The sequence below is a fragment of the Chelon labrosus genome, assembly GCF_963514085.1.
Source record: "Chelon labrosus genome assembly, chromosome: 5".
In the NCBI taxonomy this organism is placed as follows: Eukaryota; Metazoa; Chordata; class Actinopteri; order Mugiliformes; family Mugilidae; genus Chelon; species Chelon labrosus.
The window spans coordinates 19,980,547-20,003,454 of record NC_140341.1 but is presented as its reverse complement, the minus strand read 5'-3'; the positions used below and the strand labels follow the sequence as shown (position 1 = coordinate 20,003,454).

General features: G+C 40.0%; 1 protein-coding gene across 1 annotated transcript; it reads right to left on the bottom strand.

The window, feature by feature from the left end:
• Positions 1-653: 653 nt before the first annotated feature.
• On the bottom strand, positions 654-22,736 carry bard1 (BRCA1 associated RING domain 1). Its single transcript, XM_084544599.1, has 11 exons — positions 22,219-22,736; positions 21,377-21,433; positions 20,853-21,001; positions 19,215-20,305; positions 18,497-18,577; positions 16,290-16,462; positions 11,029-11,161; positions 10,800-10,938; positions 7,703-7,795; positions 3,993-4,090; positions 654-2,404 (listed from the first exon to the last, which is right to left on the bottom strand). Exons 1-11 carry the CDS (start codon positions 22,308-22,310, stop codon positions 2,057-2,059), a joined length of 2,454 nt encoding a protein of 817 aa, XP_084400725.1. The 5' UTR covers positions 22,311-22,736; the 3' UTR covers positions 654-2,056.
• Between the last annotated feature and the right edge of the window lie 172 nt (positions 22,737-22,908).

Below are 22,908 nucleotides of genomic sequence, written 5' to 3'. Positions count from 1 at the left end.
TTTTTATGGTAATCCTTTTCGTTTACACAGGAGAGGTTTCTGTACACCAGAATGGCATGAAAACACACCATTAGCGGCTTGAAAATGTGCCGTTCTTTACTGTGAAAAGCACAGCATTTTGCAGGGTCAAGTCTGACTCAGGATGCTGCTCTACAAACCTCCTTAAATTCAGCCATGTGCTCTGTGATAACAAGAAGCAACAAACCCTACGCTGAACCAGGACACAATAAAATACCATAAAAATGGGTCTATAAACGGAGCATTTTAGAACAAATAAAGGTACAATATTTTCTTGGCTCGTGGTTGTGAGAGGAAAAATAAGAAGATACGAGTGCTTAATGGTTTTGTAATGCTCACTGAGTTCAAGGGCATTACTCACAGGTTCATTTCTCCATTCCATTTCATTACAAGGCAGTCCGGGCTTCTATCTCGTCCACATTGCTAATTGCCTTCTCCCACCTCCCACCATGGACAAGAAAAGGGAAGCAATTTTATGCAGCACATAGCAATCAATAGCAATTAGGTGCATCCCTGACTAATCCCACTGAAAATGGCATCTTGGGAGATGGCCAGTAGAAGGCCGCTTAAAGCACACATACCTGCAAAAGTTTGTCTTGTCTTCACAGCCAAGTGGCAGCACTGTGACGGAACAATTAATAGTGTTGTTTTCCTGTTCTATATTTAATATTGAATTTCTATCAGTCTTCTTCAGGGACCTACTGTCTCATTCTGTGTCAAACAGACATTCTCAATTAGGTAATTATCTTTTCCTGTAAACCCATGCATTTCATAGAATGTAATTCCACTCTAAAGGCACTCAATAGATATTGCAGCAGACAACAAATTGATCTCACTGTGACAAACATATGACACAGAATTAAACCCCAAATGAACTAGAAATTTGGATCAACAGATGAAAGTGCTCAAAATAAGCCGATGATCAACAGACGGGAGGTTGTTGCATCAATGTTGTTTTGAGTGTTGTTGTGAAGAGGGAGAAAATTGCAGTCCAATTCAATCCAATTTAAGTCAGTCAAATTTCCAACCATCACCCACAGTCATCAGTTTCATTTGTGGAGTAAGTTGGGTGAGAATCTGGAGTGGAACGGCTGTTCTTTCACATTAAAAGGTCAGTCAGTTAAAGTGGTTTGGAGCGTCTCATTAGAATTGTTCCTGATGATCTTCCCTGTGGATGTCTTCCGGGCCAGTTAAACTCAGTGGCAATCCAGAAAAAGTTGGAAGGATTTTATACTATGTGAGTTTCCCTAGGAAGAGCTAAAAGACATCAATAGGGCAAGAGTGGATATCTTGTCTAGCCTGAAGCTACCTTGACCCTTAAACTTGGGGAAGTGGCAGAGAATGAACAGATGGATGGTGTTCTTTTAAGCTGCAAAGATGGGGAAAACTTCAACCTAAATCAGCAGCATGAAGTTACTGTATAAGACATGAGAGCAAACTGTTACTTTGCTGTGTCTAGTTATCTCCATGTAACACAATATTGCAAGCACTTAACAATCCAAGTAGGTTCCTACTAATAATTAATGGTTCCTACCTGTGGCTTCCAAACGTGTAACCCCCTAAAATTATTTAGTACTGAGTTATAAATGCTTACCACTGGGCTAGCAGTAAGCAACAGTTCCACCAAATTCATTCAAGTAATTTTTATAGATCAAGGAAGTTAAAACTACCCAACCCTATACAAAACAGCAATGTCTAGGAAAAAAGTGTCCCATGATAAAACACAAATATGTGGAGCAAGACTTTATTTTCTCTGGTTTCTTGTACAAATAATCATGTCATGATATCTTGTGACCCCTTCAGCGACCAGCTAATGATTGTTGCTGTATACAAAAAACAGACGTGCAGATAGACACTTTAATTTTAGACTTTAAGCACAGAGCATTAAAACTAAATGACATTATTGTTTTATTTTTCGATGTGATTTCTGTTAACAATCAACTTAATCCCCAGAGATTTAAAAACCCATTATCACCATACTTCGGGGTAAGTGAAATCTTGATGCCAAATTATTGTTCAATATAGAAAAAAGAAACAGTTAGACCGATATTTGGGGGTCCGGCACAGGGAGGAGGGAGAAGGCTGCGATGCAGTCTATGAGCCAGGTGGAAGGAGCTGACCACACCTTACCTCGTCTAACCACAGCAGGCTTGTAAGGCCCCTGGGGGTCAAAGATGATGTACTGGGTGCAGAGGGCCTGGTCAGAGCCTTGCAGGGCATGGTAAGCTGCTGCACTCAGGGTTTGTGTCACATCGCTGTCTGGCTTGGGCTGCCGGCTCAGGAGTTGACCTCCTCCTTCACGTAGCAGCTTGGTGAGCTCGTCTTTGGTCGGCGCCTTGAAGGAGCCAAGGAGAAAGAAGAAACAGCCATCGAAGAGTGGTGGAAGCTACAGAAAAAAAAGAAAAAAAAAATGGAAATGTATGCATCACTGAGAACTTGGTGAGTGAGCTCCTTGGTTCACACTGAAGCCCAGCTGGGAAGACTAGTTACTTGTCATCTTCCTTCATTAAAACATGTAAATCACTTAGTGGCAAAATCGTTAAAGTCTCCTCTTTTGTTTGTGATAAAGTTAAACGCAGAATCATTTTCTTTGCACCTCAAAAATCTAGGCAGGAGCGGATTCTTTATATTTCTTTGTACTTCATTGCTGCAGGGGCAGAATACATTTTTATAAGCATCGTTCTCCAGTCAAACTCTGAATCACTTAGCATTGCTGTTTAAAGCAGCAGTGAATTAGGCCACTGGAGACTGTTCTATTCAAAGCATCAATGAACTCCACTGTTGTGGGAAGTAAATTAGCTCTCTCAAGAGTTTCAAATAAGAAGGTTCTTTGACTATACTTTGGGCGGATTTCACTTTTCCTTGTGTGTGTACTTCATTTGATATGATTGATGGTATTATTGTTCTGCAAGAGTGATTTTTTTTTTCTTTCTGCTTCAGAAGGAAGAAAACAGAAGAAACGAACCTACTAAAAGTCATCAACACAATATGCTGCATATTACTCTGATTCTTAATCTTCTCAGTGTCCCTATTCTTAAGGGAACAAACATGTACATAACCAAGAGATGTAATAGCTAGTCAACGTTTTGTATAACTCCACTTAGTCACAGTACATAATCGAAAGTCAAGGTATTACATTAATCAACAGAAGAATACTCTTTAACGTTATACTGTAATCACATTTGCCCAAATCAATCTAAATTAGGTATACTATGACACCTTTTAGCAGCAAGTGCATCCTCAAAGGTGTGTTATGTTTGTATCGGCTGCACATCTAGACAGTGCAGTGTCCCTATTTTCTCTAAAACGGCCCTGTCAAGTTTCATGGCGATTTGTGAGTGAGCAGTAAATTTCAAGCCCAGCCACAATGTCTTGTTTGGACAGAGGTCATGATTCTGACTTGGCCACTGTACAGCAATCATGTTGTTTTTGAAGCCATTTCTCCGTAATTTTATCTTTGTTTGGAGCTGCTGCCTTTCTGAACCTTTGTGTTTTCTGTATCTGTCTGTCTTTGGCAGCACGATCAAAAAAATAGAGGCATAACAAAGAGGGCGAATAAGTCTTTCAATCTGATTTGGATTGATCAGAAATTAAGAGATGTGGTAAGCTGTTTCTATTGATATGCTGGAGTCAAAAACAACTGATCACACACGGTCAGACTTTCTGTACCGTCATTGTCTCTCCTACCTGAGATTCAAGAGGAAGAGGCAAGGAAGAGCCACAAGGAGAGGGGAGTCGAAAGATATTTGGAAAAAATTAGACATTCTGGCTTTGGAGCAGTTGTTGTTGTGACACAGCTGCAGCATCTGTCCATTGCTTTCTCATAGCCTACCACCATGTGTGTCGTAGTCAAAACACAAAAAAGTGAACAGTCATGTGCCACTGTCGGCCGGAAAAACAAATGTGTCCCAAGGACAGAATGCCTAGACAACCTATATTCATCAGTTTAATATCTTTGCATGCTTTTTGTTTACCAAGCTACATCTGTTGATGCGACTGCGCTGGGGGCCTTCTCCTGCTTCATGCTCAGCTTCAGGCATCCACTTCCCCGCCTGCAGACATGCCTCCACCCCTGGCATCAAAGAAAGAGAACAAAGCAAATTAAAGCTACAGCTAATTATGTTGACTTGAAAGAGTGTGACAAGCCAATTGCGAACGGGGGGGATGACAAAGCTCATGCCGGTTTTATCCCGAGCTGGAAGATCTCAAGTATTGGCAAAGCTGCATTTGTTGACAGAGAAAGATGCCCACAGCATGATGGAGTTAATGATGCAACTCTTGTTAGTATTAAGCAGAATTTGAGTGTTGTCACTTTTTCTCTGTCCCTTGAGGTTTTACAGAGTCAATTTGGAACTGTGTGACAGCAGGCATCCCGGCATTTTCTGAGTTGGAGAGGCAGCTTTGTTCTAAATCCTTAAGAAAAACATCTCAAGCGAGAGAAAAGTTTTAACTTTTTAAAGTAAAGGCATGTAAGGGGAAAATGCACATTTTAATGACCCCCTCACTGTCAGAGATAAAATATGCTTCTGAACATGGCACAGATCACAGCGCTGCTGCTCTCAGTAAGCATTCTATCAGCATAAGTATCATGTCAGGGGTATGTTCAAAAATCAAATGGCACATCTAAATATAATGAAACTAGACTTGGAGTTGGAAAGCTTGCTAAAAAAAAAAAAAAAAAAAACAGTATGCAGCATTTGAAATATACCTGAGCATAAGTCCTGAATACCTATATTGATTAAAAACACACACACACACACACACACACACACACACACACACACACGCACACACACTCTGACACTTAAACAACTTCAACCACAAAAAAATGTGAACCATTCTACGGATGCATTTACAACATTTTGTAATGGCAATCCCTCCCTCATAAGCTGCTGCTTAGTCTTCCACTTGTGATGTATGGTGACATGAACAGATTAGGGTAAATGTGTGTGGGTGTGTGTGTGTGCGTGTGTGGGTGTGTGTGTATATATATATATATACACCTTGTCACAATGCGGCACTCTGACCAGAAACAGAACATACATACACACAGTCACCAGTGCATGGGTTGGAGGGTAATTACATTTCTTCATCCCCATTAATAGCAGCTTTCTTTCACGGGGTCCCTGTCAGCGACTTGGACAGAGAAGAGTGAAGACGCTAGGGTTAATTGCTCCAGACGATGCCTCAGAGTGCAGAGGAGTCATTATTTGCTAATGATGTTGACAAAGAAACTAGAAAACACCTCAAGCCCCTCCTTTCCTGAGTCCTGAGCAGCAAGATTAACGCAATCTTTTGATTATCCATGAGACCAACTGGACTTTGGTCTTATTATGAGGACAAGACTAAGAAAAAAAACAACACACAATTTAGGCAGTTTAGGCAGTAAAAAACAATCTGACTGGCTGAGTATGGGTTAGGGTATGTTGTTTAGCCAGAGTGTCTGGTTTAACAAATAAAAGAAAACGTGAAAATGTAGATCTGTGTAGCATCTCCAGCTACAGCATGGGCTTCCAGATGCAGCTGGCGAGCATGTTTTGGTTTCTCTGCAGGTGCAATGATACCAAACTGGCGACCTCACAGAGACAACAAGATTACAGGCACTCATTGTGACTGGGTATATTGTAATTTTTCCATTTTTGTTCATGCATAGGTTAAACAAACAAGATCAGGATGTTAATCAGCGAGCTAATTGGTTTGTTTCGCCCAGGCTTCAATTTAAAGTCTAAGCTAGATTAAATATGTGCTGACAGTAGTTTAAACACTGATTAATATCCATCATCTCATCTCATCATCATTCTAGAAGATAAAACAAACAAGTCTGGGATTTCACCTGTAATCTTTTGCTCTTAAATGAAAGCTTAAATAAGGCTTTTAGCTGGAATGGAACACAGAAGCTGCTTTTCCTGGGAAAAAGCAATGCGATGAAATATAGCTGATTAAGAGGCAAGTTAGGGCTTGACCTAGTTGACAGCAATGCCATACAAAGGCAGGTGACAGTGAGAACTCAGCTGCCTATGTGCACCCCCACGCATACACAAGGACACACAGATAGGATGCCACAGTGATTGTCACAAGGGAGACAAGCTGTGTCAAGTGCTCAGCCTGCGTGGAGAAAGGCGAATGGGAGGTGCTGAATGTGGTCCAAACACACAATATCTTACAGTGACACAAGCACACACACTCAAAGTTGAACTGGCTTACTGGCAGAGACAGAGACAAGCATGCAAGATATTGTACTCTAACAACACACACATACACACACAGTAAGGTGATGCTATTGACGAATACAGCAGTCAAGGGCACACCAAGGTGCCAGAAAATTCTTTGACAGCAAGTCTCTTTTTACTTTCCCTGAAGCCGACTTCTTCTGAATATCTGCTTGTTGACATGGTTCAAAGATGCCAGGGAGACTGGCGGAGAATAGCAAAAATGTTGCTAAGTATTCATCTTGGCAAAACCCAAACAGAAAAAGTAAATTAGCCATCTTTTCATCGAAGCAATATTGAAGCCTTGAGGCTCATTGATTCCCAGATTACATCCCCTAGTCAACCACCCACTCTATTTGGCTGTCAGACATGTAAGCAGGTGTGCGTACAGACAACAGCATTCATAAACAATTGATGTAAAAACTGCCCGTTGAAATGTTCTTTGAATGCTTCCCAGGACAGTGCATCTTCTGCATTAATTAAAAAGAACTGGATTTAGAAGTTCCTATTGCAAAGACAGGACTTGAATTCACCTGAAAGCTTGCAGAGGAGAGAGTATGAATGTCAAAAGTACATGTCTCAGACTACTGAACAGGAATTAAAGCCAAAACCTTAGTAGGACTAGATAGCACAGCAATAAATAGACATATTTTCAGTAGTCGTTACTGAATAACATCCAATTAATAAATAAGTTTTAATTTTTCCGATCAGGTTCGGATGTCAAAGTAGCAAACTGCATAGTAGCTGAAAATTGTTCCACAGTGGCAGGTAAAATGTTCTCTTGGATTCAACAAGAAGCCCAAAACCCATAAAGTAACTCTGTGCAGCTAGTGCAGCTCAATCCATTTGTTCTGCACTATGGTTCAAAGACTCCAATATTTACCCATTAGATTTTTCATACTTGCCTTTTACTATGCCAAAAGTCTCCTAACTACAGTAGCTGCAACTTCAAATGCAGACAGAAATATCGTTACTATGGTTACAACACCCCTGAATGACCATAAAAATAGATGGGTATCAAGTATAAAACTGCTGCAAATGTCTAATTCCTTTTGGCTCTGCAGCACAAAACTGCTGTCTGAAACTTTTTTGAGTAAAAAGTAATAAAACAACTATTTATTGTTGCAGTGATGAATTGTGTTTATACTGTACAAATGTATGTAGTTATGCATTTGCCAATCTATCTATCTATCTATCTATCTATCTATCTATCTAGTTATTCCAGGGTCGAGAGAGCACTCAAGTAATAGACTAAACAATAAGGTAATGACTAATATGCCTCATTAATGAATGAGACTACTTATTAACAACCGTTTTAGAAACACTTACGTACTCAGTAAAAGAGGCTGAACGAAATCTGCTTCTGTGTTACTGCAGTAGGAAGTTATCCAGGTTCCTACAGCAGCATTTAACATGACATCAAACAACACAATTTACAGAGAACAGTTCCAGTAGACAGCTCGCTCCATACTTACAGCTGTATCTGACAACCCAGCAGCCAGCAAGGACACCCAGGAGGGTAGAGTAGGTGGTGGGCATTTGTCCTTCTGGCACCACAACATGGCTCACTGGAAGAAGGAAGCAGACACGGACAAAAGCCAAATTGAAAAGGTATTTGTAAAGTAGTCCTGCAACATATACACAAGTAACTTTGTTCTGTTCTTGGCCTCCTCGCAAACTAACACCTTGTCAACATGAAGACTTAAAGTCTCTATTCCATAGTTGGGACATTTAGGCATTAAAGACTCAAAAACAAAAAAAAATGTAATTAGATTTTTCTCCCTGCATAAGTGAGATACGTCATTGGCTTTCTGTGTCAAATAGAAAAACACAAAAAACATATCTGGGGTGAGGCAGTTTACCAGATGCTGCCAACAGGAGTTATATGTCGCCAAAGATCATGGTAAGACACTAGGCATTTGTAGTTGTGAGAAAGGTACATGTTAAATAAAATTGTAATGAAAAACTTACTGGATAATCAAAAGTCTTTGTATACAAATATTTAAGTTGTTAGGATTTCTTTTTTGTTCTTTCACATAATTTGTATACAGTAGACCACACCTCTGTGACCTAACCGATAAGCTCATCTCAGCTACCTAATCTAACCTAACCTTTGAAACAAAATCAAAGAATGACATCTTTGATTTAACTCTTAATGCTTTTGTTGCATTTAATCAAATCCGATATGAGACAGCAGAGCACTGCATCCAATGTAAAATATGTGATATATACAGTACTGCGTATATATATGATATATTTTTAACGCAACACATCTTCTCATGTACCTGGATACTTCCATCTTTCAACAAGAGAAACTCCATGCAAACTAAAGTGAGGTTATACTTCAGCAGTACAGCCTGACGGACGGTACAACAGTTCTGAAGACCCTCTTGATGCTGAGATTGACCAGATACATAGAGAGTCTGGGTTTGAAATTCCTTCACATCAGCTCTCCTTTTGCTGTTATTTGACAGCTGGCTTTTTACTCTTTCTTCCAATGTTGCCATTTGGAACATCATAATTAACTACAACAATCAGCACCAATCAAAAAACACCTGCAGAATATTTTGTAGATAAAAACTGTTATGACTCATTGAGGAACTGATACAGGCCTTCTGAAGGTGTCCTGAGATGTCAGGTACTAGGACGGTGGTAGTGGGATCCTTTGGGTTCGATTGGGTGAGGGGAGGGCCCTGATGTTTGAACAGTTTAGGATCTGGGGAGTTTGGAGGTCAGGTCAACACCTTGAAATATTTTCCATATTCTTTGAAGCATATTTTTGTGATATGGCAGCTCATTTTGTCCTGTTTGGGACAGCTATTGGGGTAGCAGAATGGTTTCCCAGCAGAATATTGTATTGTCACAAGATGATCAATGTTATTCACTTCTCCTGTTAGTATATTTCATGTTGTGGCTGCCTGAAAAACACTACAATATAGTATTTCCCTATGTTAGAAGTAGACATATACTGACAAACCGGTTAATGTGTACAACTACTTTGTTTTAAAACTGTATATTTGGATAAAACCATTTTGTAACAGGATGACACAGTGTAACTGCACTTTAAATAGAAAAGCTGATGTTATGTGATGCAGAGGAAGACTGATTACGGTTTTGATTCCTAGTTCATTGGTTAAATGTAGCGCATGTTCTTCAGTTTGAGTGGATGATCGGGTAAGGTTATTGAATACCTGTCAAAAATGTCAACAAAACAAAAAGCCACACAGTAGCTTATAGTATAAAAGACAGGGACATTTAATTATGGTTTAATTAAAATTTAAATACAACCTTATTGCCTCTTCTTTCAACAACAGAACACAGTTGACAAGTGCAAAATGAACATAATTATATCTCTAGGGCAAAACCTTCCTGCTGTGTGCACTGACTGTCGATTTGTAAGTTTCACTTCTAAATATAAAGAGCATTTTCTGTAAGCAACAACTTTCACCCCACTGGCCAGAGAAGGGAGAGTTGTGAGCAAAACCTCTGCTTTTCATTATTATGTATTCATCACTTTGGCAGTACCTCCAAACATTTTATGAGGAATGATTTCAATTACTTCTGCTCTCTGGTGTTCTTCCAGTCATTACTATGCAACAGTGAAGGAGCAGCTATATCACAGTGATGTATCCCGCTCTAAAAGCACTTGTTAGTTACTGTTGAACTTTCATGTGTGATAACGCTCAAGCACCCACTGTTGGCTTTTACAATACAAACGGGTGTTAGATAGTAGTGCCTATAAAGCTAGGCTCTGTTGGACAGGACCATTTGAAATAAAAATCTTATCTTTAGGAGGTGGAAGTAGTGTACAGTCAAATCTTCAAAAAGAAATAACAGGGCCTGGGCAAGGGACTCATGCCTACAGAACCCATTAATTGTTTTGCCACATACAAAGCAAATCACTTGTTGCCCATTTCTTCCATGCTCTGGTTGTTAGTTACTGATCAACTTTCTGCTCTGGTTTCTCGAGTGACCCTCTTGTATATTTCCCATCCGAAATATTTCTGTCTGAAATAAGCAGACCATTGAAATATTGGTATTTGTTCTTGCACTCTCTGCTTTCTTTGAAAAGGAAAATACGTCAACACTGCTGCTGTCTCAGCTCCATCTAGGTTCACTCGATGCTCCAGACTCAGCATGGTGAATTTTGAAGTAGGAACCAAAGTGAAGGACAGCGTCCCTTTAAAGTAAACTGTATCAGTCCCTTCCATATGGCCTCAGAAATTGAGATTAGTGAGATTAGATCAATTCGGTAGACACCCACTTTGCTTCGCCAAAGATTTTTTTGCCGTCATCACTACAACTTGCTGAATTTCATTAAATTCCATATCGCCACATCTCTGCTAGTATCGTCCCATGTGTATACTCCCCAATACACCTTTTGATTACCTGTCAGTGTATTTGGCAGGGAGTGGCCTGGTAGTTGCTGTTAATTTGTGGTGTTGCAGAGAGATCATCACTAATAACATTAAAAAGCAATCATATGCAGCTACTATCCCGGGGGCTTAGATGGGAACATTAAAGAAGTAAAAGCTCCCAGAGGAGGTGGTATCGGAATAACACAAACACTACCTGCGCCAGAAAAGGTGTCCGCCATCCTTCCTCCCAGTAGCGCTCCCAGGTTGGCCAGCTGATGCTGTTGTGGTGGTGACAGCTTGCTGCCCAGAAACACCACAATCTGATCCCTCCTCATGCAGTCACTAACCTGAGACTGAACATAAAAACAAAGTTTAGGAATGTGTCAGCCTGTAATGGCAGAATATCAGTACTCAAGTTTTAATGCATATTCATGTAGACCTACCACACAGAGATTAGCTGAGGGGCTATGAGATGGATGAGAATCAGCATTTTGAGCTCCTTCTGACGCTTCTCGGAAAATCTCCAGCATCTCCAGACTCGCTGCATAATCTGCAGGCCGCTTTCCAAACAGATTACTGTAGAGAGGTAAATTTGAAAGTGTGTCAGCGCCTCACAGTACGCACACACTTGTGTATTTATGCATTTGCAGCACCAGACCATCTGGTGGCCACATATTTAAACCGAGAAATATGACACAACACAATTTAAAAAAAAAAAAAAAAAAACAGAGACAGATATTTAAACACCAGGAGCCAAAGAATACACATACACGATCTAAAATTGGGGTAACAACTTGGAATACAGTCTTCTGAATCACAGACTCACTATGGACCCAAGACGAGAATTTTACCTTTTCAGGTGAGCAGTTGTATTTCTAATTTATGCATAGACAATGCAGTTCCTGTGTCAATGCATTTTGATGCAGATGTTTTGATATTTAAAGCAACTTGATTTGAAACATGTCATATGAAGAAGTAGTTATTTATTAATTTAAGCATTTAAAGCAAGAAAAGTAAGAAATATGCAAAAACTTTCAAAAACTGGTTTTGGTTTCCACAATTTCATTTTACCATACAACATTCCAGTTTAACAAAATCATGTCAGCATTAATGCAGAAGAGAGGAATCTTATTTTCTGGGCACAATTTTCAAAGACAAATCACAGAGTGCTGCAAAAAAGGTGACAAGCTGACAAATGCCAAGCAAAGACACTTCATACGGGAACAGCTACAATAAAACAGGGTGGGATCAAACTAATTTACATAAATAAATAAAATGGTAAGTCAAGCTGTACAATAAGAGGATATTACTTTCTGTCAGATATTTCAGAAGTGATTTAGCTAGCTGTCTGTCTTTGAGCAGTGTTTTTTTTTTTTAAATCTGGTTTCAAAGGCCATGACCGCAGTAGAACAAGCATCTAATATTTTGATGTATTAGATGAAGAAAATAATGTCTTTTACCATGCCATAATGTTAAAGAGAACACTGTTCTGGCCAGTGTGTATTTTCCAGTTGTATCCCTTTCTTCCCATTCTTTACAACTAGCACTAGCTATGTTATCAATCCATCACAAACATTGAAACTGATCCTATTTGTTCTATCACTGACGAAGCAGGACACTAAAATTCAATATTTGTAATTGCAGAGCTCTAAGTAAAGAGTCTTGCAACATCACACCGTGCTTATTCAGTGAAACTGTGCAACCATGTGAGCCGATCTTGTTGGAGCATAATTGTTTGATATGAGGTTGAAATCTGTGCTCTACTAATCGCTATTTTGAACTTAAGCTCTCTTTATTATATTTGCATACACTGATCTGACAAGAAGACCACATAATCTTTACAGATTCATTTGAACTGTGTGAACCTTAGTACACTCCGTTACATGTGTATAAAAGAGCCTTAGCACCATCTCAAATGCACTATTGTACTCAGATACTCAAAGGTAATGAAAATGCAACCGTCTCCCACATCATGAACAACAAAGAAATAACTTTTTATTGTGTATCTTTACGTTTAAGAGAGCTGCAAGAAACCAGAGGTCACCTTGAGGAAAGAGGGAGAGATGAAAGGAATGAAGAAATACACAGGAGGAGGAGGAGAAGAGACGGAGAGAAGAACCAAGCCCAGCAGGTCGTCTCTGAAAGATTAGGCGTCAGCAAAGATAACACCTGGGGGACAATTAATAGGTCCACTGGTCCATAAAATATTTCATTTGGATTCATACCCCCAGCCCCATACACACAAATACAAACAAACATAAAGTGTCCGTGACACTTATACATATGCGCACACACAAGCAGGTTTAAGCAGCAGCATGTGAAACGAATGTCTAAGAAAAATGTAGAAAAGGCTGAGCAGGAGGTAAAGTCACAAACACTCTCCCACAGGCCTCTGCTAAAGCACACAAGTGGGAGGAAGGCGGTGGTGGTTCTAGTGGGCTTTAATTTTGAGCTGAACACAAAATACATACAAAGTGTTGCATGCCTTCATCACTTCATAGCTTATGCCATTCTTAGCCTTTCTACAACTCATCATCTCTTCTTTCATAACCCTAACATAACCACCAACACTGATGATAATAACAGCTTTTTATTCTGCCAATTGTTTCTTAATACATACTTCAACAGACACTATTTGTACTGGGCCACTTCTACACATTTTATCCTCACATTATTACACTTATAATACGGAATGTAGGATTCAAAATTGTATTCAATATCTTATCACGACCCACCAGCTGACAGGACATCTGGACTATGTCTGAAAAGAACAGAATTATGATACAAACTACAAACAGAAGCAACAGTTTCTGTGACGCTCTTTACAATACCCTTATTAAAAGCACTAAACATATTTCAAACTTTGCGACTGAAAATAAAAGCAGTCCAGTGTACAAGAGCCACAAATCATCAGAGCAATGTGCTTTGTTTTGACAAGAAAATGAAACTGCAGCCCAGACAGTATACAATATGGAGTACATTTCAAAGATGGGAAGAAACCAGAAATGACAGAAAGTTGTTATGCCCACGTTATCTGAAAGGTGGCCTGTGAGGATTGCTTGTAAACAAGAAAGGTGTCTGTTTACACCAAGTCTTACTCACAAAAATACACTGTGTGTATCCTTGAAATTTTTAAACATTTTGCAATCTGCTTTGTTTACTTGCTTAGTCTCCTTGAGTGTCTTTGTTGGCGCATAGCTGCAGATCTTGGCACCTAACTATGAATGGCGTGAACCATAAGCAAAAAATGTATTGTCATGCTTGTGCACATGCGTCCTTATTTGAGTGCACAAGAATAAACAAAGGGTCAGGAGTGTGGCGAGACTCATTAGATATTGCAGATGTGGTGAAAAACCCACAGGGAGCCATTAATGAAGTCAAGTTGCTGAAACCAATGAAATCTCACTAGTATCTGGAAAAAAAAGGGATGCTTGTTACATACAATGCATTTATGAACTACCACATACAATTTTGTATTATTCAATATTGGATGTAGTAAGTAACTGCCAAGATTTGACCTCTGTGATTGCTTGTTTGCCATCTGATTCTGTATGTATGTAGTATACCAATCCAGTGTAGTGGATTAGCATGTTAGTACGAGGCACACCAGCGATGTTTGTAAAGGTCTGTATGGATTCAGTTTTTTGGGGTTAGGACAGTCATTGCTCAGGCACTTCAGTCAGGACTGAGCCACCAGCCAGTTCAAATACATTGTATGCCTTGTTTCCCAAATCTCATTAACAGAAATACATTTCAGTAGTGCATTGTCAACTAAAATGTTTGTTTACCAGTAAGCACCTTTCATGGCTCCTCAAATGTCCTGCACTTGTAGACAGAGCAACCGTCTCAGAATGTGCTTAAACCTGTTGTGACATAACAGTGAATGGTTGATTGTATTAAACAGATTTATACTACTCACTCAGAGTTTGCCTCTCTATTTTCATCCATATCTGCTAGATATCTGCCAGATATCTGCCAGGCCAGTCAAGGAAGTAGACTGTAGATGTGCAAAATCTGTACTTCCAAAGCCGAGCTCTGTGCCAGTCATTCCATTAGGGATTGCATTGGCAGGTGTCTTATTTTGCCTCTTGTATGTGTGATTGTGCATGGTTTGGATAGAAGCTAGGACAAGGATTGCGTTCATCTTGCAGAGTTCTGACAGACTGTCCCAAACGCCGCCTCTTTTTTTTTTTTTTTTTTTTTTTTAACGCTCGCAAGGTTAGGAGGAGGAAATGTAAGACTCTGCAATCCAGAGACATCAGAGAAATGAAACGAATTTGATTGAACCGACAAAGCAGACAAAGGACGACAGGTATTAAATGAACACAAACTGACCAACATACTGATCCTGATCAACCACTCTACTCATCATAATGATTACCCAACATTCTTTCCCTCTTTATTGACAATGAAATCTACCCTGTTTCTATGGGCCAGAAATGCTGATACAGCAAGAAATGACTGACCAGCAAGTAAGCAGCATCAGTCTGTCCACCTACGGAGTGCACTAACTCACAACCTGTCTTTAATTACAAAAGGCTAAATGGCTGGTACAATGACTCAGAAACAGCCACAGTTTATTATAGATGTGAAAATGAAGCTGTGGTCCAGAGCAACAGAAGCACTTCTATGATGTAATGCAAAGAAATACTATAGACGTGCAATAAATATTAACATTTTAGATTTTTTATTTTTTTTTATTCTGTCTTATTCATTTGAAATGTGTAATATTCTGCCCAGTTCCTGTATATACTGATCAGCCACAACATTTAAACCACAGGAGGACAGGAGAAGTGAATAACATTGACCATCTTGTAACAATACAATGTTCTCCTGGGAAACTTTTGGACCTGGTATTCATGCGGATGTTAGACATGTGCCACCCACCTAGACCAGACCAGGAACCCCCACCCCATAGCAATGACACTCCTTGATGGCAGCAGCCATCCCCAGCAGGATGTAGCCTGACATGGGCACACACACAAAAACAGTTTAGGAACAACTCAAAAAACCATGAGAAACAGAACAAGGTGTTGACTTGGCCTCCAAATTCCCTCGATCCCAAACTGATCAAGTGTCTGTGGGATGCACTGGAACAAGCCTGATCCAGAGAGGCCCCTCCTCTCAACCCATAGGACCCAAAGGCCCCCACTAAAAACATTCTGTTGCCAGACACCACAGGACACCCTCAGAAGGCCCATGTCCATTCTGATGAGTCCTACACAATATTAGGAAAGAGGTCATAATGTTATGTCTGATATGTATATGGAGAATTAAAAACATCGAAAAGATCTCACAAAGAAATATAATTGAAATTCAACCCCACAAATACTTATGAGACACTTGTCTGTCTCTTGGTTAGCATATAATGCTGTAAAAGCTGTACTGTCAGATTCAAGGTTACTTTACTTACACATGGTAGTACACTCACCATGTGGAGCCTTTATACAAAGCGATAACCTGTTAAAATTAAACGGTGAATGCAGTCATTATAATCCTAGGTTTTAGACCTGTTTAAGTCTACAGTAATCAGGTCAGGTGGTGAGTCACTTTGCCGATTTGTCTGACAGCAACCCTTTATAAAGCAACGGCATGACTGCAGTGCAGTACACAAGACAAAAAGGTACAATGGGACGCCTGCATCTCTTCTGTAAAAATTAATACATTAAATGAAAGAAAAAAAGAAACGCTTAAAACTACTTACAGTACATTCTGCGAAGCGCCGAGCTTCAGTAGCAGTTTTACAATGGCTGAATGTCCATTCCTCACAGCGTCATGAAGTGGAGAGTCGTTTTCATAGCCAGGTGTGTTCAGCAGCGCTCCCCTTGAGACCAACACTTCCACAACAGCCAGGTGACCCAGGTTACATGCTTCATGCTGAAACAGAAAATCAGGAGATACATCAATGAGGACATGTGAATTTGATCATTTGAATAGTAACATGTTTGTTCCAGTTTTGTACCCCTTATGCTTTAATATGAGGGAGTCAGTCAGGTAGTACAAAATAACTCTGAGTTCTATCATCTGAGGAAAACACATACTTGTTTCCTGCTCTACTTTTTTACTTTCCAAAATGAACATGAATTGTGACGCTGCTTAATAAAAGTGTGATTTGCAACTCCGCTTGCAACTTGAACCAAAAATTAATTTGATTAAGTGAAAGTTCTGGGCGAGAGCTTTATTTGGGAACACATTTTAGATACACTGCAACACCTGCATGTGCTGCTTTAAATAAATTCACAGCAAAGAATTCTATTTAAAAGTATACTTTTGTTTCATTTGGGTCAAGTAGTCTACGCTGTTGTGCAAAAGACTGGAGTTATTGCTTCCCAGCTACTGCGTGAAAAACATGTATTTGCTAAATAAATTATTCATTCATCTTCTGTGCCGGGGGTTGCGGGGGTCTGCTGGAGCCTATCCCAGCTGTCATCGGGCGAGAGGCGGGGTACACCCTGGACAGGTCGCCAGTCTATTGCAGGGCCAACACAGAGAGACAGACAATCATTCACACTCACACGCACACCTACGGCCAATTTAGAAGCACCAGTTAACCTAATGAGCATGTCTTTGGATGGTGGGAGGAAGCTGGAGTACCCGGAGAGAACCCACGCAGACACAGGGAGAACGTGCAAACTCCGATGCAGTTCGAACCCGGGACCTTCTCGCTGTGAGGCATCAGTGCTAACCACCTCGCCACTGTGCTGCCCCGCTAGATAAACTAGCATATATTAAATAGATGTTTTGTTTTGTTTTATATTATTTTTGTTAATCTAAGCTGTAAGCTTGTTTGTGGCATGTCCCACTTAATGCTGGGATTCTTGGTAATTGTTTTCGTGCTGACCATCTGCAACAGACAAATGTTTACTTTGCTCAGTTAGGAACCAAAATCCATGGATTTGTAGAGGACACACTAAAATGGAGCTTAAAGTACAGGAAAAACACACACCAGGGAGGTGTAGATGATGGTAGCATGCCAAGTCAGACAGCTCCCAGTCTTCCCAAACACATACAAGCAGACAAATATGAATATTTCGAGTTTATTGGTAGCAATTTCAAAGATCAGCTGCAAACTGTCTTTTTTTTTTCTTTTTTTTTTTTAAATTAACTCAAGTTTCAGCGGAGCATCTTGACAGCTAGTAGCCACAAGGAGTGCTGCACTACAGATGGATGCAAACACCCACGCACTAGGTCTCAAAGAATAGAAAAGTACTCAGGCTGTAGTGAAGGCTGTTCCAACTTACCATGTGGATGCAACTTAATTGTTAAAAGAGCAAAGGCCTGCATATTTTAGGGAAGTCATTATACATAAAACACTGGCAGTACTTACAATAATGAACTCACAGGATTAAAAGGCCTTGATTTCCAAAGTGATTTATCAGCTTATCCAGAGTCAAAGTAGAGTCTTTGTAGCTATGGTATATATTTATATGAATACAGCTTGTTTAATTAAAAAGGGATAACCAAAAGACTAAAAGCTGCTGTTGGCTGCAGATCTGTTAAAGCAAAAAATAAATAAAAAATAGCACAAATAACAGAAAAAAAAACGTGAAACCTTGGTAGCTTGCATGCTTAATGTGTCTCAACAACAAAATGCACTGTAGCCATTAATGTTGATGTACCAGAGATGACAATAAATGTTAAATGTACGTATTTTGAGTAAATGTTACAACAATAAGAGATGTACAGTGTTTACGAAAACCTGTGTGGGATATGTTTTGCAGTCAAAGTGTGGGTAAAACCATCAATCGATGATATTATTGACAAGAAACAATCTCTTTCATCATAGGAAAGAAAACTGATAGTGTAGAAAAATTATTATACATGAAAGATTGGTGTGTTTTGTTGGTTGAAATATTTTGTCGCAGAGAGTTTTTCCACAAAACAAATACAGCTTTCAAATATATTACTAACCAGAGGTGTCCACCCAGCATTGTCCTTCAGGTTGGGGTCTGCCCCTTGGTCCAACAGTTCTTTGACAGCCTCTGCATCTCCCTGCAGGGGCCAGAAAGAACAACAAACCTGAGGTCAGAATAGCAGACCTGTAAATGCAAGCCTTCAAACACAGCTGCTGATCTGAGCAAGCCAAAGCCCTACGGTTTATCAATCAGACTCCGCAGTAGGCCATTGATTACCTTGTCTGGGATCCGGAGGGGGATTACGACTATGTTTACAAGGATTATTGTAAAGACGGTTTATTCTCAACAGACTGGGAACTTGGCTGTGTTATCATCTGAATACTCTTTTTTTCCCCCCCAAAACAAAAAAGAAGATATTTAATTATATTTGGGGCAAACAACACAATGCAAAATAAGGAACATGAAAAGCTGAGTTTGCACCTCAGCATTATTATTTTAGTTTTTTATTTATTGAATAACATTATTCATAATTTTGTTGTGTTCAATTCTGATTCATCAAATGTATATTTGTTTATAACTTAAATAAAACATACATTTATTTGGAATTTAGTGCACAAATGCTTTGGCTTGTGTTGTTGTTGAAAATGATGCATATTTTATTTGTTGACCGTATTTTAATGCTGCCAGTCTACTGCGGAAAAAATTTGCATTTCTAGAATGTAACAGAAAATGGAGTGAAGTAAATAGGGTGAATTATTCAGAAACCTCTCCACCTTTATTGCAGCTAGATGCAGTAGGGTCTCTCCCTTGTGGTTTCTCTTCATAACTGCAGGGCTTCCTGGGCTGGCGCGTCCAACAAATGCGCCAGGAGTAGAAGGGGATTTTCTGCGGCTTTCTGGTGATGCAATGGCACGGACAGAGGGGCTGAGTCTTTCCCCTTCTCTAGAGTTTTCATGGATTTTATTACACCTGGGGCTAGTCAAAGAGGGAGGGTTAAGGACAGCTGGAGACATCGGACCATATATTTTTCTCATTCTGCCAGGAGATGTCCTTGGTCTTTTTGGTGTGTTTTCCAAGGTGCAGTTTTTCTCCCCCTCTCTGGATCTTTTTGAGGAATGCTCTGGGGAAGTCATGTTGTCCTGCGTTTTTCCGGGACTGTCACTTGGGTTGGGGTCATTTGCAGACAGTTTGTCATGCTGAACAACACTGTTGGACATGCTCTGACTGGGCTGGGTTTGGTTATTCTGTACAGTGATACTGCCTCCTGAGAGATTTTCTCTCATTGTGCTCCTAGCTGGACTGAGTTCATTAGTACTCCCCTGTGGCACTTCAGGTTGAGGCTCGTCAGATGTGACAGCAGGGCTTAGGAAAGAAACCCTTTTTCTGGACCTTCTTGCCCCGTCAGCACAAGGCTGCTCCTTTTCCGATGAGGCATGTACCTCCTCTGCAGTTCCCCACTGCTGGTTTGCGGCTTGGAGCCTCTTGTTCTTTATATTTTCCTTGGTCTTTTTACGTGTGTTCCTTGCAGCTCCTTGCACTACGGCCCTCCTACTGCAAGCAATTTTCTTAGTAGCCTTCTTCTTTCGGTTTTCGTTTTCATTGCTGCATCTCTGAGAAGAAGAGCCAGAGTCTTGGGAGGACGAGGCAAAATTGAAAATCGACAGGTCCTGATGTTGTGCAGGAAGGGTGTCTTGCTGCGTCGCAGCTGTTTTTCCAGAAAACCTGGTGCACGCTACGGTGCCGTCTGAAGGACTCTGGGCAGTGCAGCGTACCTTGCGGCTGCGGGGACTGAACCATATCTTGAAGTTCTTCTTGTGTTTCAAGATAGGACTCTGAGGCTGTGTTTCAATCTCTGTGACAGAGTCTGCAATAACATATGTAAAAAACAAAGAAAAAAGCTGTCAACTTTCCTTTAGCCTTTGAAATTAAAAGACAAGACCACACTATACTATGCATAACCAACTATTAACACTAAAATTTGACACAAATAGATAAGTGCCCAATAAATTTCCTATACCCTTAGCTATTTGTTATTTAGGTTTCAGCAGCAACTGGCAGATCTGTTCATATTTAACTACATGGCTTAGAAAGTTTCCTCAAAGTTCTCTGTCAAAGCTCAGATCTACTTGAAAACTAAACTCTAATGTGGTTAATTGCATCACATAATTACTGTCATTACCTGGATGGTGTAAGGGCGATAAATAGAATAAACCACAGGGACAAGCCACTAATGCTGTCATTCAGAGATTAGATGAGGGGAGGAAAATGTTTAAACATTTCAGTCAACAGCTGATAGAAGGGGTTGTGGGGAAATGAGCGTGGTGAGAAAGATAACAAATGAGACACGCGGATTTGGGGAGATAAGTTGTTAATTATGTTTTCAAGCTGCTACACACATAACTCCCATCTACCTGGTTGTTTTATGGGACCGAGCAAGGACTCCAAACCACTGAAGAGCTGTATGATGCTGCTGAGCTGCCTGTTGATTTGGATGTCCTTCACCCACGCAGGACTGTGACACACCACGCAGCCATCTCCTGCCCGAGAGCCAGCACAGGCCCTGAGCAATAAAGATATCTTAGTACACTTCACAGTTTAGTTAGAAGACATACAGGGATGTTATTGATCCTCTTTCTGAGACCATTCACTTATGAAAAGTAGGAAGAAATTGCTTTGAACCACTGACACTGCAGTTTTGAGTAGTCACAACGAGAAAAAGCTTTAAACACCATTTAGGTGTGCCAGTATGCTCTGTAGGTAACCCTGCATGCACAGTTCCACAATCTTGGCAGTAGCACACCCAAATGGAATTGAGCCACCCTTGCTAGAATCATGATTATGTAAACATCTGTGTTTGACATCTAACACTCCCCACCATGATACAGGTCTACTGGCAATGAGCATATCACAGCAGAATACACCAAGGTTGCATTACCTGCACAGCATATGCTCGCACATTCCAAGACACACGGGTTCATTCATTAAACTGGAGCTGGTGGAAGAAAAAGAGGCAAGAGATTTCGGCAAGTGTTTAGAATAGACATGGTCACCTGTAACACAACGAGCATCTGCAGTTTTTTGGAATATGTGCTGCTGTAGCTAAGTGACAAACCCAGACATTGGGGGTAATACGGATTCTTTTCATTGTCTTCAGAGTCCTGGCTGTGGTGTGTATATATGTATGTAAACTTAACATCTTGCCATATACAAAAGCACTCAATCAACCTACCCACCACACAACCACTCAAACCATAATTTGCATTAGTACATCACTGGGAAGCATTTTTTGGATTATGTGTGAAATATCAGTGATGTAGTATACTGTACACTATACTCCTAATTTTTCACCATATTACATGATATAGTGTTGCATTGCCCTCCTTTGTCATTTTTGCTCACGGCTTTCATGCGTTTCATCCAACCATAACACACCTGCACTGATTACGGATGAGCTGCCAGTAAAGCTCTTATTCGCTCAACTGGAATAAAAGCAAACACCATTCACCAAGAAGCTAGTTAGCACTGGAAAGCTAGCAAGAGGTGGCATTGCGTTTTTACTAAGACTTAGCTTTACTGCAAATTGACTACAAAAGTCATGTTAAAATGACTACAACGCACGAACCTCCAAATAATCAATTAGTCTAGCCTGTCCTATCACTAGTTTATCCCAGGTGTTTAAATTACGTATGCTAAAGCGAGCTATGCATGCTCGAATCGTCTGCTTGTGGCGTTTCATAACAAACCCAATATAGTCTGACACAGTTAACGTTAACTTACCATTTGGAACAAAGCAGCAGTCGTCGAAAGTTTGCAACCGCCTCTTTAGTGTTCTTCCAGTCCTCTGTCTGCACTGAGGCATTGTCACCCATTCTTAGAAATATTGTTTGTTTCCTCGACCCTCTGTGTTTTTGTCAGAACTACAAAACAAGCCTGGTAAAACTTACTTCCTGACTTCTTACATCTCCCGCCAAATATTTTACGGAAGTGATCTGCGACGGTTGCCATGACTACGTTGGTGACGTAGAATTCGGTCGTCCTCCTTTCGTGACGGTTGACATTTTAATTTGCTGTAAAACCAATATAAACAGCGTAGTAATACGTTTAATGCCATTAAAACATCAGAACTCAACAACGTTCAATAATGTCAATACACACCATGTTTATTTAGTACTTTTTTATAGCACCACTTGTACTAATTATGTATGTGTAGGTGGATTTTACTTTATTGATGTTTTACTACTCAGGGTTGGTCATTGTTAATTTGATTTATTACACCACATATGTCCTGGCTATAATACACAATGCCTGATTATAATAACTAAAATCTAATATAATCATTTTATTTAATTTTAATACTGATGTGCCATTCATAGTCTACTGTATGTACAGTAGCTACACTGCAAACAATGTGTACAAACAAATGAACTTAAATCAAATAACTGACAGATATACATTTATCTGCCACTT